Below are 15,267 nucleotides of genomic sequence, written 5' to 3'. Positions count from 1 at the left end.
ATAGAAGTTCACTCTCAGTGCCCGCAAGTTTGATTCTCGGGCATTCTATTGAGGTGTTAGAGATGTGTATTTCTGGTAATAAAAGTTCACTCTCAACGTGGTTTGGAAGCCATGTAAAGCTGTTGGCCCTGTTGCTGAATAACCACTGTACCCTCCCCTCTGAGCGCCTCAGTGGCATGATCGATATGGTCTTGGCCTGCCACCACAGTGGCCACAAGTTCGATTCTCGGGCATTCCATTGAGGTGTTAGAGAGGTGTGTTTTTGGTGACACACACACACACACCACTTATTTTATGATAGTCCTTAGTCCTTGGTGTAATTACAATTATTATGGATTTACAACATTGACTTTTCCCGTAAATTTTTGTTGGGAAAGTGAACAATTTGCATGTTTTTTTTATAATATAATATAATATAATACAATAAATACACAAGTTATTTTCAGGGATTTTTATGCCATTGTACAGTGCAATCTTTTTGCTAGCAAATTAAACAAAATTGAGCATTCTACCTTGAAAGTTGTCGGAGATACACATCTTTGAACAAGTAAAGGTATACGTAAACATTTTTTGGTGAACAGATTTATATCAGGTTCATAAGTACTTGTCATACTTATGACTGCCATTGAATTCTAAAGTATTTTGTTTCAAAACTTTTACTAAAACATGCATTAATAAGCTTGCTGGTGTAGATTATTGTTTGTTTTATAAATCAGATATTTGAGTACTGTACTATGCAATTTAATGAAAATCAAGATCATTTCAGTTGTGATAGAATATTGAATTTTCCTGTTATGCAGCATATGGATATTTTTTGTAGGAAGAAAACATCTTTGGGAGGTGTTATTAAAATATGTTAACCCTTTAAACGCCGACTGGACGTATTTTACGTCGACATTTTTTTTTGTCTCTCGGGTGCCGACTGGACGTATTTTACGTCGACATACAAAAGTTTTTTAAAAATTCGCGGAAAAATACTTTTAGGCCTACCAGCCGAAAACTCTTGAATCACGCGCCTTGGGGGATGCTGGGAGTTCACGGATCAAGGTGTTGTTTGTTTACAATCGTTACGCAGGCGCGCAAGCGCGAATTTCTTTCTTGCCGCACTAAAAAGTATCTGTGACACATCTCTGAAATTATTTCGTCACTTTGACATAATTTTTGTACCATTTTAAATTTAGCCGTTACATAGAGTATTATATATGAAAATGTGCGCATTTGTATGTAGAATACAACAAAAAAAATACTCATGATTGTAGCTTTCTATCAGTTTTAAGATATTTTCAACTTAAATAACGATAAGTGCCAAAAATTTCAACCTTCGGTGGTCAACTTTGACTCTACCGAAATGGTCGAAAAACGCAATTGTAAGCTAAAACTCTTATATTTTAGTAATATTCAATCATTTATCTTAATTTTGCAACTAATTGGAAGTGTCTAGCACAATTATTTCGATTTATGGTGAATTATGAAAAAACTTTTTCCTTACGTCCGCGCGGTAACTCTTCCGAAAAAATAATCATACATGCGATTGTGGGAATGTTTGCACCATTTTAAATTAGCCGTTACATAATTTCGGTTTTTATATTGAAAGAAAATGTGCGCAATTTCAGCACAATACAACTAAAAACAAAACCCATGGTTGTAGCTTTTATCAATTTTGAAATATTTTCATATAAAAAATGATAAGTGACAAATTTTCAACCTTCGGTCAATTTTGACTCTACCGAAATGGTCGAAAAACGCAATTGTAAGCTAAAACGCCTATATTCTAGTAATATTCAAGCATTTACCTTCATTTTGCAACAAATTGGAAGTCTCTAGCACAATATTTCGATTTATGGTGATTTATGAAAAAATAACATTTTCTTTACGTCCGCGCGGTAACTCTTCCGAAAAAATCATACGTGCGATTGTGGTAATGTTTGCACCATTTTAAATTAGCCGTTACATAACGTTTTATATATGAAAATGTGCGCAATTTCATGTATAATACAACAATAAATAGTTGAAGGTTGTAGCTATTCTCATTTTCGAAATATTTGCATATAAATCACGATAAATAGAAAAAAAAACCACGTTCGGTCAAATTTGACTCTACCGAAATGGTTCGAAAAAAAACGCAATTGTAAGATAAAACTCTTACAGTCTAGTAATATTCAGTCATTTATCTTCATCGTGAAACAAATTCGAAGTCTCTAGCACAATATTTAAATTTATGGTGAATTTTTTTAAAAAACTTTCCTTCCCTCCGCGCGCGGATTCTCCGCCACAAATCTCCGAAATGCGTAAGTCCCATTCTCGGAATATTTGCTCCGTTTCATATTAGGCATTTCATAGAGTTTTATATATGAAAATGTGCGCAATTTCATGTAGAATAAAACGAAAAATATTTGAAAGTTTGAGCTTTTCTTATTTCCGAAATAATTGCATATAAAAAAAATATATATATAAAAAATTCGACATTCGGTCAACTTTAGCTCGTCAGATATGGCCGAAAACTGCATTTGTAAGCTAATATTCTTACAGCTTATAGTAATATTCAATCATTTGTCTTCATTCTGAAACATATTGGAAGTCTCTAGGACAATATTTAGATTTATGGTGAATTTTTGAAAAAAATATGTGTTTACGTAAGCGCGTTACGAATTCATGCATTATTTTGTGATAATATTTTCTCTGTGTTGCTTTTATCGTTTTACAATGTGTTATATATCAAAATGATCGCAATTTAGTGCACATTACAACGAAAAAAAAAGTAACTTGTTACCTTCAACCGTTTTGCGCACAGCGCGATTTGAATACAATTATATATGAAATTTCGTTTTTGCGCTATCATATATCGCATTATTTATATATGATAATGATAAACTTTTTTTCATTTCTGATGGTTGCATACTAAAACTTCAAGCAATGACAAAAAAAGGAGCCAAAAATGAACTCTTAATCTTGAAAACTAAGGCGGCGCTGTGATTTTTTGAAAAAAAATATTTTTTCCGCTTACGCGCTCACTTCCAAACCCCTCCGGCATACGGGAGTCATTTTTTTATTTACTGCTCCGGCGTTTAAGGGTTAACTTACAGTAATTGTTAAGCATTTTACTGACCACACCAAAATGTATTTCTGAGGTCCCTGATGAAGTTTCAGGTTGTATATTAGAATGAACTGGATGACAAAATCTTTCTTGAATCAATATCATGCTCCTAATTAAAGCTATTCCCATTTTTAGGTGGTGGAGGCTATGAGAACTATGGGGGCGGGCAAAGCTACGGGTCTTCGGGGTATGATGCCTACGACAACAGGGGTGGGTACACCACGCAACAGGGGAACTTCGGTTCTGGTACGTACTAAAGACCTTGACAAAAATAACAAAATACTGGCAGGTTGCACATGAAGAACTAAAGTACGTCATGGCTTTGGGGAGCCCAGTTAGGTGTTAAGTCATGGGACTATTTGGTGCTGTGGAAAAGCTATAACAGACAGTGGAGTCAAAATATTCTACAAACAAAATATATATTCTATCATATATTTTTTGAAGATATGAGAAACAAAGCTATGGAAGATAAGAGAAAGGATTTGGAGATTAACTTATAAAAATCTTTTTTAAATTAAAATATAAGAGATGAAGACAGTGAAAAACTGAAGTATAAACCAATGGAGTGAGAAAAAGAAAAGAAATGGATCCAAAGAAATAGATATGAAAGAAGTGCATGGCAGAACCAAAAATAAAAAAAAAAGTTGCATACTGTATAAAGCCAGTTAACACTGTATGAATATTTTGGTCTGTAGGCCAAATTTTCCTTGTTTTATTTAGGGTAAGGTGGTACTGTACTGTGTCAGTGTAAACTCATGACTAGAGGCCAGGCTTCAGCTAAATGTTTTTCAATTGATATTTCCTATGGGGGTCCATGTATGAATTAATTCTAGAAAATAATTATACAGAGTAGTGAGATACTGTTTCTTTCAAATAGATTTCAAACTAGTAACAATTATTTCCTAACTGTACTTCATACAGATAGCAGTAACTAAGGCCTTAGTCATTTTGTCTGTCCTTTGTATTTGAAGCAAGTGCTGCATGCGTATAGGCCTGCAGTGATATAAAGTACAATAAAAATGTTAAAGTTGAAAGTTTATAAATCCATCCATCCACTTCATTGAAGATTTTTTATCAGAAAGAACTTGCATAAGATCTGTATGTCTTTATAGTATCAAAGAACTTAATAAATGCAGGTGATGTTTACATAGTGAGGTGCCTTGATGTAGAACACACAAAAGTAAAATGAATTGAGTATATAATTTGACCTTGTAATAACAGTATATAATGTGAACATTTTCTGAGAATGACATAAAAATCTGGAAAAGATATTAAAGAATACTGTATATACATTGTATTTTTAGACTTATTTGAAGAAAGCTTGAAAAGCAATAGAAATGAATAGATTAATAATATACTATAAAGTAGAAAGAATAAAAAGATGATAGTAAAAAGAGCTTCCAATGATACACACTAGTGAAAATATCAGCCTTGAAATCGTATAGAATGAGGAAGAAGTGCGGGAATATGAAGAAATATACAACTCAGGCAAAACTCAGGTAAGGTTTTTTTTTTAAATTTTTTTTTTTTTTTTTTTTTTTTTTTTATTTTTTTTTTTTATTTATTTATTTTTTTTAAGGGTATCTGTTGTAACTAACAATGCACTTTAGATAGTGTATTTAGTTTAATATGCACTTGCTGCCATCATCATATTAAATAATCAAATTTTAAATTAGTGTAAGAAGTTAATGCAGTTAAGTAATATTTTGTTCTTTGCAGAAAAAAAGATTCCTTAAGAACTATTGGATGGATGGAAAAGATACCTGCTATAAATGGAAATATATGTTTTTGTGTCTCTGCGCCCTCACACATTATACTGTGCCTATTTATATATATATATCTATTACGAATGTGTACAACTTTAGTAATATTTAATCATATATACACACACAAGGTCTATGACATTATAGTAGTTTCCATTGTTGTTTGTTATATCAAATAATGTTAGAGTTAGGTTAAGGACCTTATTCATTCATGTAAGCAAATAGCACTGATGGGAGCTGAAAGCATATCCAATATTTTCATGTTTTAAAGAAAATATTTAAATTTATTTTAATTGAAAATTATTATAGACGTTGATTTAATATTGCAATATTTATATATGTGGTGGACCAAAGCATAATTAACCTACTTTTAATATTCCTTAACTTGAGGCCATTAAAAATTTGTGTTATGTCGTCACCACTATTTCTAATAAGAAATTGTAATTTTTGGAAGACAACCAGAATTCACCCATAGTTAAAAGCTAGTTTTGGCTGTGGCTGTCAAATGTAGTATAGTGTGCTTTCAGGGATTGAAATGAATTTGAATAAAAACGTAATTTATTTTGATTCAGGTTGACCTCTCCATTCAAGGATCCTTTCTTTCTCACACGTTTACTTGCGGTCTTATTTGTTTTATCATCAACTGGGTATAAAGCTGTATTGTTTGTATGCTGAACAAACCTTTGGTCTTAAAAATAGGATAAATTTTCTGGTGCCAGCTGGAAACCAGTTAAAAACAATCCAAGGGTGTATATGCAAGGAATCTGTGGCATCTATCATCTAAATCGTAGATGAGGTGGAGTGGTCACTGACCACGCTTGAACCCTGTGACGCATTCAGTCTTTCTTCAACTGCCTTGGAGAGTGGATGTTTGCTTTTGCTCTCCTACTCCCAGGCTGGTTTTTTTTGGAAGCCCATGATACCCTCCTGCTTTCTTGTGTTTTTTGGTATCTGTGCATGCTTTGCGATTACTTATGGATTTCTCCATCAGATCTAAGATGTTGTGGGGGCGCGTCAGCGTATGTGTCCTGGCCTTCCAATGTTCACGTGCTCAGGCTTCCTAGCTTCCACCTTGACTGACCCCCATCCAACTTGCAGTAGGTGTTGTAATAATTTTTGTACTGTAACCAATCCATGCCCAGTGTTGTTCCTGGCCTGTTGTGCAGTGGATGAATGACCAGAAGAGGGAGCCTCAGCATCATATATTTTTACGCATCCATCTTGGGAAGGATTCCCCCCTTCTCAAGTGGACGCTTCTGCTTCCCCTTCTTCCAGAGTTATTCCTACTGCTACATCATTCATTGATGCTTTGTCTCCTTTTCTTCCATTGATTTGTCTTTGGAAGTATTGGGAGTTGCTCGGGGTGATATTTTGTTTAGTGCAGCCCCCTCTCTCTCTAGGGGGAGAGGTTACATCCCCACACGTACGAGGATGTGATCCTCTCTCATGTTCATGTGCCTGTGGAAGATGATCTTCGTCACTCTTCTCAGAGGTCTCCTGCGTGTTCTACGTCTCCTCAACTTGTTGGAATTCACTATAAGGATGACAAGGCTCCAGTCAAGAAGTCGAAGGTGGTGGTCCCTCAGGTTAGAAGTCCAGGTGCTATGAGACCTTCAAGACGTTCTTCTCCTCTTTCGTCTTCTCAAGTCGCACTCACCTGCTAGGTCAGGAGTTTCCTCGTATGTTTCTCTCATCTGTGGACATGTTTCAAGTGATGGCTGTGAAGTCGTGAGGTTGTTGACGGACATCTTCTCGGTCATGACTGTGAGAGAGGTAATCTCTCCAATATCCAAGAAACCAAGGCATTCCTTGTTTTCTCTATGAGGTCTCCTACATTTGTCGTTTGCCTTCCAGAGTCAATGGTTACTCGTCAAGGTGAGGTATCATGCTTCTTCTCCCAGACATTTGTCGTTGCACAACCAGATTTGTATCTCATATGAACGAATTACAAATTTTAATCCGTTTGTATTTCTCATAGCTAACAAGCCTGAGGTCTTAACGTTGCCTGCCCACCTCTAATCGTCCTTCTAGCAATCCTGGGTTGGAAGAAAGACTGAAAGCGTTACGGGGTTCAAGCGTGGTCGGTGACCACCCGCCACCTCATCTACACTTTAGATGCCAGATGCTACAGAGGCCTTGCATATAGTCTTGATTTTTTTTAACCAGTTTCCGTCTGGCACCAAAAGATTTAGTTTTAATTTTGATTGCCCTTTGAATAATGAAATGTGTGATGTTGGACAGAATGCCTCCTCACTCTAGGGCAGCCCTTGAGAGGGTTCTATCCGTCCTTGCAAAGTAGTGTTGTGGTAAGCACAGGAAAATACTTAGAAAACTTGATGATCTTTGTTTAACCCTGTATGGACTGGGTAATAAATCAATATGCAGCATCCCAGGCCGGCAAAACTTGAAGATTGGCCAATTTAAGAAAAATACACCTCAATGGGAAGAGAAGATATGCAAATGCACATGGTGTGAGAAAAAAAATTGTAAAAAATTTTCCCTAGCTTCCAGGAGAAGTTGAAAATGATTATTGACAATCCCTTTGGAGGGCTCTTATAAAAGATAATTGTAAATTTTATGAAGTTATACTTGGTTTTTCTAATAAATTAATTTATTTTATTTTGTAGAATTATAATTATAGCTCACATAATATCAAAAACAGATGAGAAATAAAATTATTAACAAATTCTGAGCTTATTTTTATTACAATATTTATGTAAATTCACAGAGAACAAAGATGCACTAACTTGTTTGGATTTATTTATACATCGGAAAAGTTGATATTCAGAGAAAGAATTTCATAAAATTCAGTATTCCACCACTACTCTGGTATGTCTCTTAAACCTTTTGCAGCATCTTAATCTGAAGTGATAAAACCATACATGTGCATGAAAGAGAGAGAGACACAAACAAGTACTACGTATCTTGAGTGAGGAATAGATTGGCAAACCATAATTGTTGATGATTCCTTAAAGGATTTTATAGTAAGTAACGATAATTAAAGGGAGGAATCAAAGTCCTGTTTTGAAGCAGAAGTAATTTGAGACAGTTTTACTTGTGTTAATTGATAGATAATTGTACATTTTTTATTTTTGCTGCTTAAAGTGTATAATTGTTAAGTAATTTTGAAATGTAGTACCTTTTGTTATCATAAAGGAATGCAAATGGTGCAATAGTGTTTTTGGATGTTATTTGAAGGCACATCAGGTATAGATAGCCACACTGCAGTATACACTTGACTCTCTCATACCAAGTACAGTGGAAAGACTTTCCTGTGAAGGCTTAGAAGTAAATTTGTCTCCGGCGCTGGAAATACTTAAAACAAGACATGAATAGATTATGTTAATATCTATTGTCTGATTTCACTTAAAAGGATAGCATGGTGCGTGCACATTTACGGTGACCCTTGTGTGTGTATATATAATTTTTGTATGCGTATGTGTATTCCAACATAACCATTTAAAGTCACTTGAGGCAGAAAGAATTTTAATGTAGGTTTACAATTTGTTGGAAGGGTTATCATTTATATATAGTCAGTAAATTTATATTGTACATAGATTCTAGTGTACACATCCGTAAGAATTATTAACTGCATACACATATACAGCGTATCCATATCGGATAACTAGGTAGATGCCTCAGGTACAATTTATGAAAAACTTTTGCCCTCCCCTTTACAGGCTGCGACAGATGAGGCAGGTGACAAAAAGCTGAATGCTCAGAGGGCACCTGTAGGCTGCATAATTATAGTTCTCTAATAATATGCGTTTTTTTGAATAATCTTAGATTCAACTGGTTTAGTAAATGTGTTTTTATATTCTCTAGCTTATGTTTGGAAGTAGCTTGGGAGGATGCTGCTAAGTTTATGTATATGTATTATGCATACAATTAATATGGAAATAATATGCAATTGCATGTATAATTCAGTATGCACTCTACCAGAAAGTACAAAAACTTTTCAAAGAAAACACAGAACGTTCTATCGTGTATGTGAAAAAGAAAATTAGGTATTATGTATTCTTCGAATGTCAGATGCTAAATGAAGCCAGAATATTTTTACTTACGAAAGTTTTGCTCCTATGGGTGTACCTCTAACTAAAGCATGTTTAAAAGCTCTGATATACAGCCCTCTAGAAATTGCTAAACCCAGAAACTGTTTAGGTTTACCTTAATTTGATTAATTTTATTCTTTATCATGGACCTCTTTTTAGTACTATTCTTATTTGTTTGTTAATTATATCTGGCAGCACTTGTAATTAAGTATTTTTTTATAAGGACAGAAGTTAAAGTGAAAAATGCTTTATAACAATGCAGGGCACTCATATTCCAGTTGACATTTTTTAATCAGTGTTATTTACCATATAGCCATGCAGTATAAATATTTGATGGAAAGCTACATGAACATGAAAGATAATTTTTTCAATCTGAAAGTTCTAGTACAGTACAGTTACATATATAGGCATTAATAGTAATGTGACTAAGTTTACCAAGGCTATACTGTTGACACTTCAGTAGAAACAGGATGGAAATATGCAACTGAATCATTCAAAGCTAAAAGAGGTTGACTCATTTTTTTCATTTAGTTTTACAAGTACAGTAATCCCTCTTTGAGTTTTTTTATGTATATATTTATTTGTTAGAAATTAAGAGCTTTATGACTCTTAGTTATAATTCTTCATTTTCAATCTTGCTGTGATGTATGCACTGATCTTGCTTTTGTCCTGTACAGGTTTTTCATCCTGAAGTAGCTACCACAATTTTCATACCAAGGTCTCTAAATTTTGTCGTTTACACATAAGCTCATTGAATTTAAATTATATGAACAGAGACATGAGGTTTTGTTTGTACTCTTATTATTTTGTAGCAGACTATGGCAGAGGCTTTGCACACTACAGGGAAGTATAGTTCCAAGCTTTAAAATAGTATTAGTGTCTAGAAGTGTAAGACAAATACAGTTTTTCTTTTCACATTTTTAGAAAGTTATCAAAATACAAACCACTGTGTTTTGTCAGCCAACTGAAGGTTACAAGAGATTTTAGAAATGGCATATGACTTTAGTGCTGCAATCACCTGTTGCTAGTTGTTTTATTGGATTCAGAAAGGTATTGAGTCTTTGTTAATCTTGTGAGAGTTTTCATAGTGACACTTAATCTCTAATCAACATGATCTGGGAGATGCGTAGGCAATGAATGTGACCTGTTCATAAGGGAAGGATCCCATAAAGAAAAATGCATCTTGCCATTCTGTCAAGGACACACTTTTTTGATTGCCCAGTTTTCTACTAACACTTAATATTTAATCAAAGAAACAAATTCTAGAAAAAGATTTTGTCAGATTATATGTATTGAAGAACAAACCCTTCTGGCCAAGCACATGAGTAAAGAATGTAATTGAAAGGACTTTATTAAAGTTGGATATATATATATACAGGGTTACATTAGGTAAAATATTAGAAGCATCAACTCAGTAGACCTTACGATAGCTGAGGGTTTGGTGATGTAAATGTGGAAAGTTTGTTATTACACAAAAGACATAGCATACTGTACAGTATGGACTATTCCATAACTAGTGGCTCCCTTCTATCTGTGTATGCAACTTTTGTCGTTATGTATAGTGTTGTAGTCCTGAAATACAAAAACAGGACACAAAGTCAGCAAAAATAAACTTTAAATAAAAATGACATTGTAACAGTCATGCTCCTAATTTAGGTTTCTTTCTTCATCTACTGCCCCACTCCCAAAATCCTTTTACAATTAACATATAGCCACGTTGAACACTGGGTGATTCTGTGACATTTGGTTCAAGTTTGGAACCCACATTTCCATTATAGATTGGGGCATTCGACACATACTCCAAGGGTCAATGCTCTTCGGTTAGTTAGCCAGCATGAGTGAAACAAATTCCAGTGCTTCATGATCACAGAAGTCTTTCCTGGTATCAAAATCTAGCAACTTTTTTTTACTATTCGTCAGTATTTCAGGCCTGTGAGCATTCCAGAAAGTAACCCATTTAAAAAGAACAAATTCAGCTTGTACTACTGTATATTTTGTAGACCAAATTTATGGATTAAAATCACCTCATACTTAAACCGATTCCATTCATTTGAACAGTGGATTCTTGATAAATGTCCCACCAGGTCCTGTCTCTTGATGCACAGAATGCAGGTCAGTATCAAATGACATTGGAATGGCCAAACTTCAGTCAGCAGTGAATACCAAAATTTGGTAATAAATCAGTTAAGGAAATTTTGTCAGTTTTTTCAATGGGTCCGATTATTAAATTGTAATTTGAATTTTATTACTAAAGATAAATCCATTGGACCAACCATATGAAAGTTTATTTTTTCAACTTTGGTCTAGTTAAACTATTATTACTACTACTCTTAGCTCAAATGCAGTCAGGGTCACTTTTGATAAGCCTTTGTCATTTTTGTTGTGGATGATTCCAAGGGAGTGATGAACTTAACTACTTCTTTTTTTTTAAGTCAGCATCATAGGTTGTGGATTTAGGTGAGTTTTAAAAAGGTACAACTTGAATGATACATAATTCTTAATGTATGAGTTGCAGAGGAAATAATTTTTTAAAATCTTTTCCCAAATATTTTGTTAGACTTCATGATTATGATATTGGGATGTAGGATTACTGTTTATATGTTGTAGGGCTCTCAATTAGCAACAGATGACCATATCAGTGCAAAAATGTGTAGTTTATAATACCAAGCCAGCCGGTTCAGACCTTTAGTAATACATTAAGGCTCTTGAGAAACAGTGATTTGTATGCTAGTTTATCATAGATACTTTGTGCCTCAAACACTAATTAGTATGGAATCTGTTGCAAAATGCAAGTACAGTATTGTTCATTTCCTTGTTAGTGTCAGCACAATAAAAAGTTGAATTTAATAAGGAGAACATCACAATTTCATGAGAGTGAATCATGACGTAAAAATATATATGTAAGAAAAAATTATTACAAGTATTGGATGGATAAAAGTGATATGAAATCGATTGTTGCATGCCAGATTTGGTATCATTCTTGCTTTATCACAGGCCTTATTTTAATGATTCAGAGGCATTCTGCCAACTTGCAACTGATACTGCAAATGCTACCCATGGTAATAAATTGAAAGGAAAAAGGAAACCTCTTCTTTCCATACAGGTGAATCCTTAACTTGCTCACTTTTTGAAGTGCTCCATTGGTCAATTTTTACAACTATATGCTGATATGTACTAAAAACAAGGCTTTTAATTTCTGACAGAACACTTGAACGAGGAAGCTGGGTAGTAAAGAAGAAAGACTCCACTGTCCCAATTCATCAAACCTGCATGTTAACCTCATAGAGAGATTTGTTTTACAAAAATTCAGAAAGTTTCTTATATGGATAAACTAAATATATATAAATATATATGTAGATATATATATTATGTATTTTATATTATATTAAAATGCCTTTGACACACTTTGTTGTGATTGGTAAACATTGGATAGTTAATTAATTTAGCTTTTAATACTATACATGAAATATTACTATGCAAAATATACAGGTTTAGTTTCTCACTTTGGGATTGGTGAGGCAAAAATTCAAGAGTAGTTTACAGTAATCTTTATGTTGATTCAATGTGTTGATGTGACTCATATACTTTGGCAGCAAAAAACAAAGAAAGATATGTAAATGAAGTATTTGACAGTCTATAAATATTATGTGGGTATATTAACTTGAGTAACGTCTGTGTCAAGTTTTGGTTTGGGGGATTATTTCCTGTTGGTTCAAAATTAGGTTAGATAGACTTGATAAGGTAAGTTAAATTGGATTAATGTCTAATTTTTACTTCAAAGTAAGACTGATTCTTTTGAAGTCACATAAATATTGTAATCAATTTAAATTTTGAAGCCAGAGGATTTTTAATATCAAAATTTTCTAATATATTTAACTTGTTTGCTTTAAAAGTTACCTTGACATTTCAAAGGAATCTTTCTCAAGTACCTGTTAGTTACTGTGTGTCTTCATTTGCTTAATCTGAAATTTTATTTAGTGCCATCTAGATGTGGTTTGAAGGTAAAATTAATGTTAACATCTTTTTCTCAGCTAGTGATCCACCTGGAAGGGTTTGATATGCAATACGTAATCAGGTTTTGATACTGCAATTCCAGATGGGTCAAATGTAAATTGAGTCATTCATCAGTTGTAGAGTAAAAAATTTTATAATAATTTTCAGTAAGGACTTTTAATAAAAATTATACATCGTAATAAACCATTTTTAGCTTCAATAGCAGTATAATAGTCAAAAGAAATATATAGTATTTCTTTTGGTGGATGGTATACATATAAATTTAAATTGAAAGCATTGATAATCCACTGCATTGTTAATATATGGGTTGAAAGTATCAATAGGCAGTAACTTTTTGATGGGTAGTATAAATCTTCCTTTTGAGGTGAGCTTTATATGCATATTCATGTGCACTTACTCTTGAAAAAATGAATGGCTATAATTGGTTATTAGTGCAAAGGACAGAAATGCCCTTTGGCCATTGCTAAAAAGTCATGTTGCTTTGAGAAGATATTTTAAACAAGTTATTGTTTGGGTTTCATATGTGCTATTAGGAATAATGCAATGAGTTGATGAATGCATACTTCTATAATTAATGTACAGGCAGTCCCAGTTATCGGCAGGGGTTCCATTCTCAGAGGGGTGCCGTGCTGATAAGCGAAAACTGCCATTAACCAAAACACTGTGATTGATGGCACCTCTGTGAGGTATGATATAGTACGTAGTGACATAACTCATTATTGGCGCCGATAACCGCAGCTCGGCCTGTTATGACGCCATAAATTGCAGATTTTATGGCACTTGTTTACAGGCAGTCCCCAGGTTATGTCGGACTTAGTTTACATTGCTCTTAAAATATATTAATAAAAAATTATTTCCCGGGCTACAGCGCATGTTTCGGGTTTACGTAGTCTGTCCAATGGGAGACTGGATTTTTAATATGGCTAAAAAATGGCAGTGGTCGAAATTTGGGGGATTTTTTTTGAAAAGCTTCAAGATTAGGGAAAGACCTGGATATTACATTACTCAGTCAAGTTTTTCCCAACAACAATTGGAACGAATCCTGGGCCTGTTACAGTTTGTGTCTGGTAAATCCAATCCTCAGGATTTGGCTGAATTACATAGATAGCTTGGCTCTGGCTGCCTGGAATGCACTTTGCAATTGCCCTCACTTGCCTAGTAAGATAGTTAGGAAGATGCTTTGTCAATGGGCCTGGAAGGGATCTTTGACAAAACAGTACAAAACTGACCTCACTATCCATAGATGCCACTTTGATAGGTGGGGAGGCCAGTATGATGATTGTTAGGCAGCAGGGAGGGGACCCATACTTGGTTGGTTTTGGACAATATGGCAGCAGTGATATTCATCAGGAGGTTGGGCTCCTGGCCCCTGCTCCTCTCAGTGCAGTTATGCCGTCCTACACTTTCCTAAAAGACTGGAACAAATAGAGGACAATTTGTTCCAATCTGCATCTTCCCTCCATTGTTCCAGATTTCAAGGTTTTTTTTTTTTATTAAACTGCTAACTTTTAACAGAACCACTTACCTAGCAGCTGAACAATTATGTTCGTTTTCCTTCATCTAAGGGGGAAAAAATAAATTTTGTCACCATCTGCTGTTTTATCCCAGACGGTAGGAGGGAATGTCATCTAAGCAATCTCCTTTTTGAGCCATTACCTTCTGTGGATTTTTAAAATGTAGTCCAATGGGAAGATATCCACTTAACATTGTCAGTTTCCTAATGCAAAAACAACAAACTTCATCTTTCTAACAATGCAATTCATATGGAAAGTGTGGTTGGAGTGCTTTAACAATGAGATCACATTTCATATCTTCTGTTGAAATAGTTCTACATTTTCTGATATACTGTACCTCTTTAAGGATGTGTTGCAGTAACAACTGTGGCATACAAAGCTGTGTTGTCAGAACCCTTGCTTTATGTTTTTGAATTCTAATGTGTTGTTATTCCCTTTTTTCCTTTACACTCTATGAAGACTGGCTCCTGCAAGGGTTTCTGAAGACTGGCTCCTGCAAGGGTTTCTGCTACCTGGTCCTTTCCTTAAATAAGATTCATTGTGTCCTGTCATCCTCTAAAAGCAGTGGTCCCAATATAACTACATATGCTCAAATAGGCCTCTCTCTTTTTGTGTGTGTGTGTGTGTGTGAACTGGGCTTTCTTAGAGGTGGGCAAAATTTCAACACCTACACACCTAGCCTGTCACTCCTAGTCAAAATAGAGGCTCTTTTAAAGAGGAAATCCTCTTTGTGATAAGGGGACTCAGTTTTGCTGACAAGACAAGCACTCGAGGTTCATCTAGATGTCACAGCAAACATCACAGACAGACCGCATTTTTTACATCCTAGC

The 15,267-nt window shown here is 34.6% G+C and overlaps 1 protein-coding gene across 11 annotated transcripts in view; it reads left to right on the top strand.

Moving 5' to 3' along the window:
• Positions 1-15,267, top strand: part of LOC135214905 (uncharacterized) — a 119,930-nt gene that overhangs the window by 78,625 nt on the left and 26,038 nt on the right. For 7 of the 11 annotated variants that reach the window (XM_064249361.1, XM_064249362.1, XM_064249365.1 and 4 more), the window contains 2 exons: positions 3,230-3,340; positions 11,342-11,366. In XM_064249361.1, coding sequence (XP_064105431.1) covers positions 3,230-3,340; positions 11,342-11,366 — 136 coding nt within the window. Of the gene's footprint in view, positions 1-3,229; positions 3,341-8,537; positions 8,567-9,721; positions 9,778-11,341; positions 11,367-12,112; positions 12,312-15,267 lie in introns of those variants that run through there. The other 4 variants (XM_064249367.1, XM_064249366.1, XM_064249368.1 and 1 more) reach the window with 4 other exon arrangements.

This window comes from Macrobrachium nipponense, chromosome 46 (genome assembly GCF_015104395.2).
Source record: "Macrobrachium nipponense isolate FS-2020 chromosome 46, ASM1510439v2, whole genome shotgun sequence".
In the NCBI taxonomy this organism is placed as follows: domain Eukaryota; kingdom Metazoa; phylum Arthropoda; class Malacostraca; order Decapoda; family Palaemonidae; genus Macrobrachium; species Macrobrachium nipponense.
The sequence above is the reverse complement of the archived record's forward strand: the minus strand, read 5'-3'. Positions and strand labels throughout refer to the sequence as shown.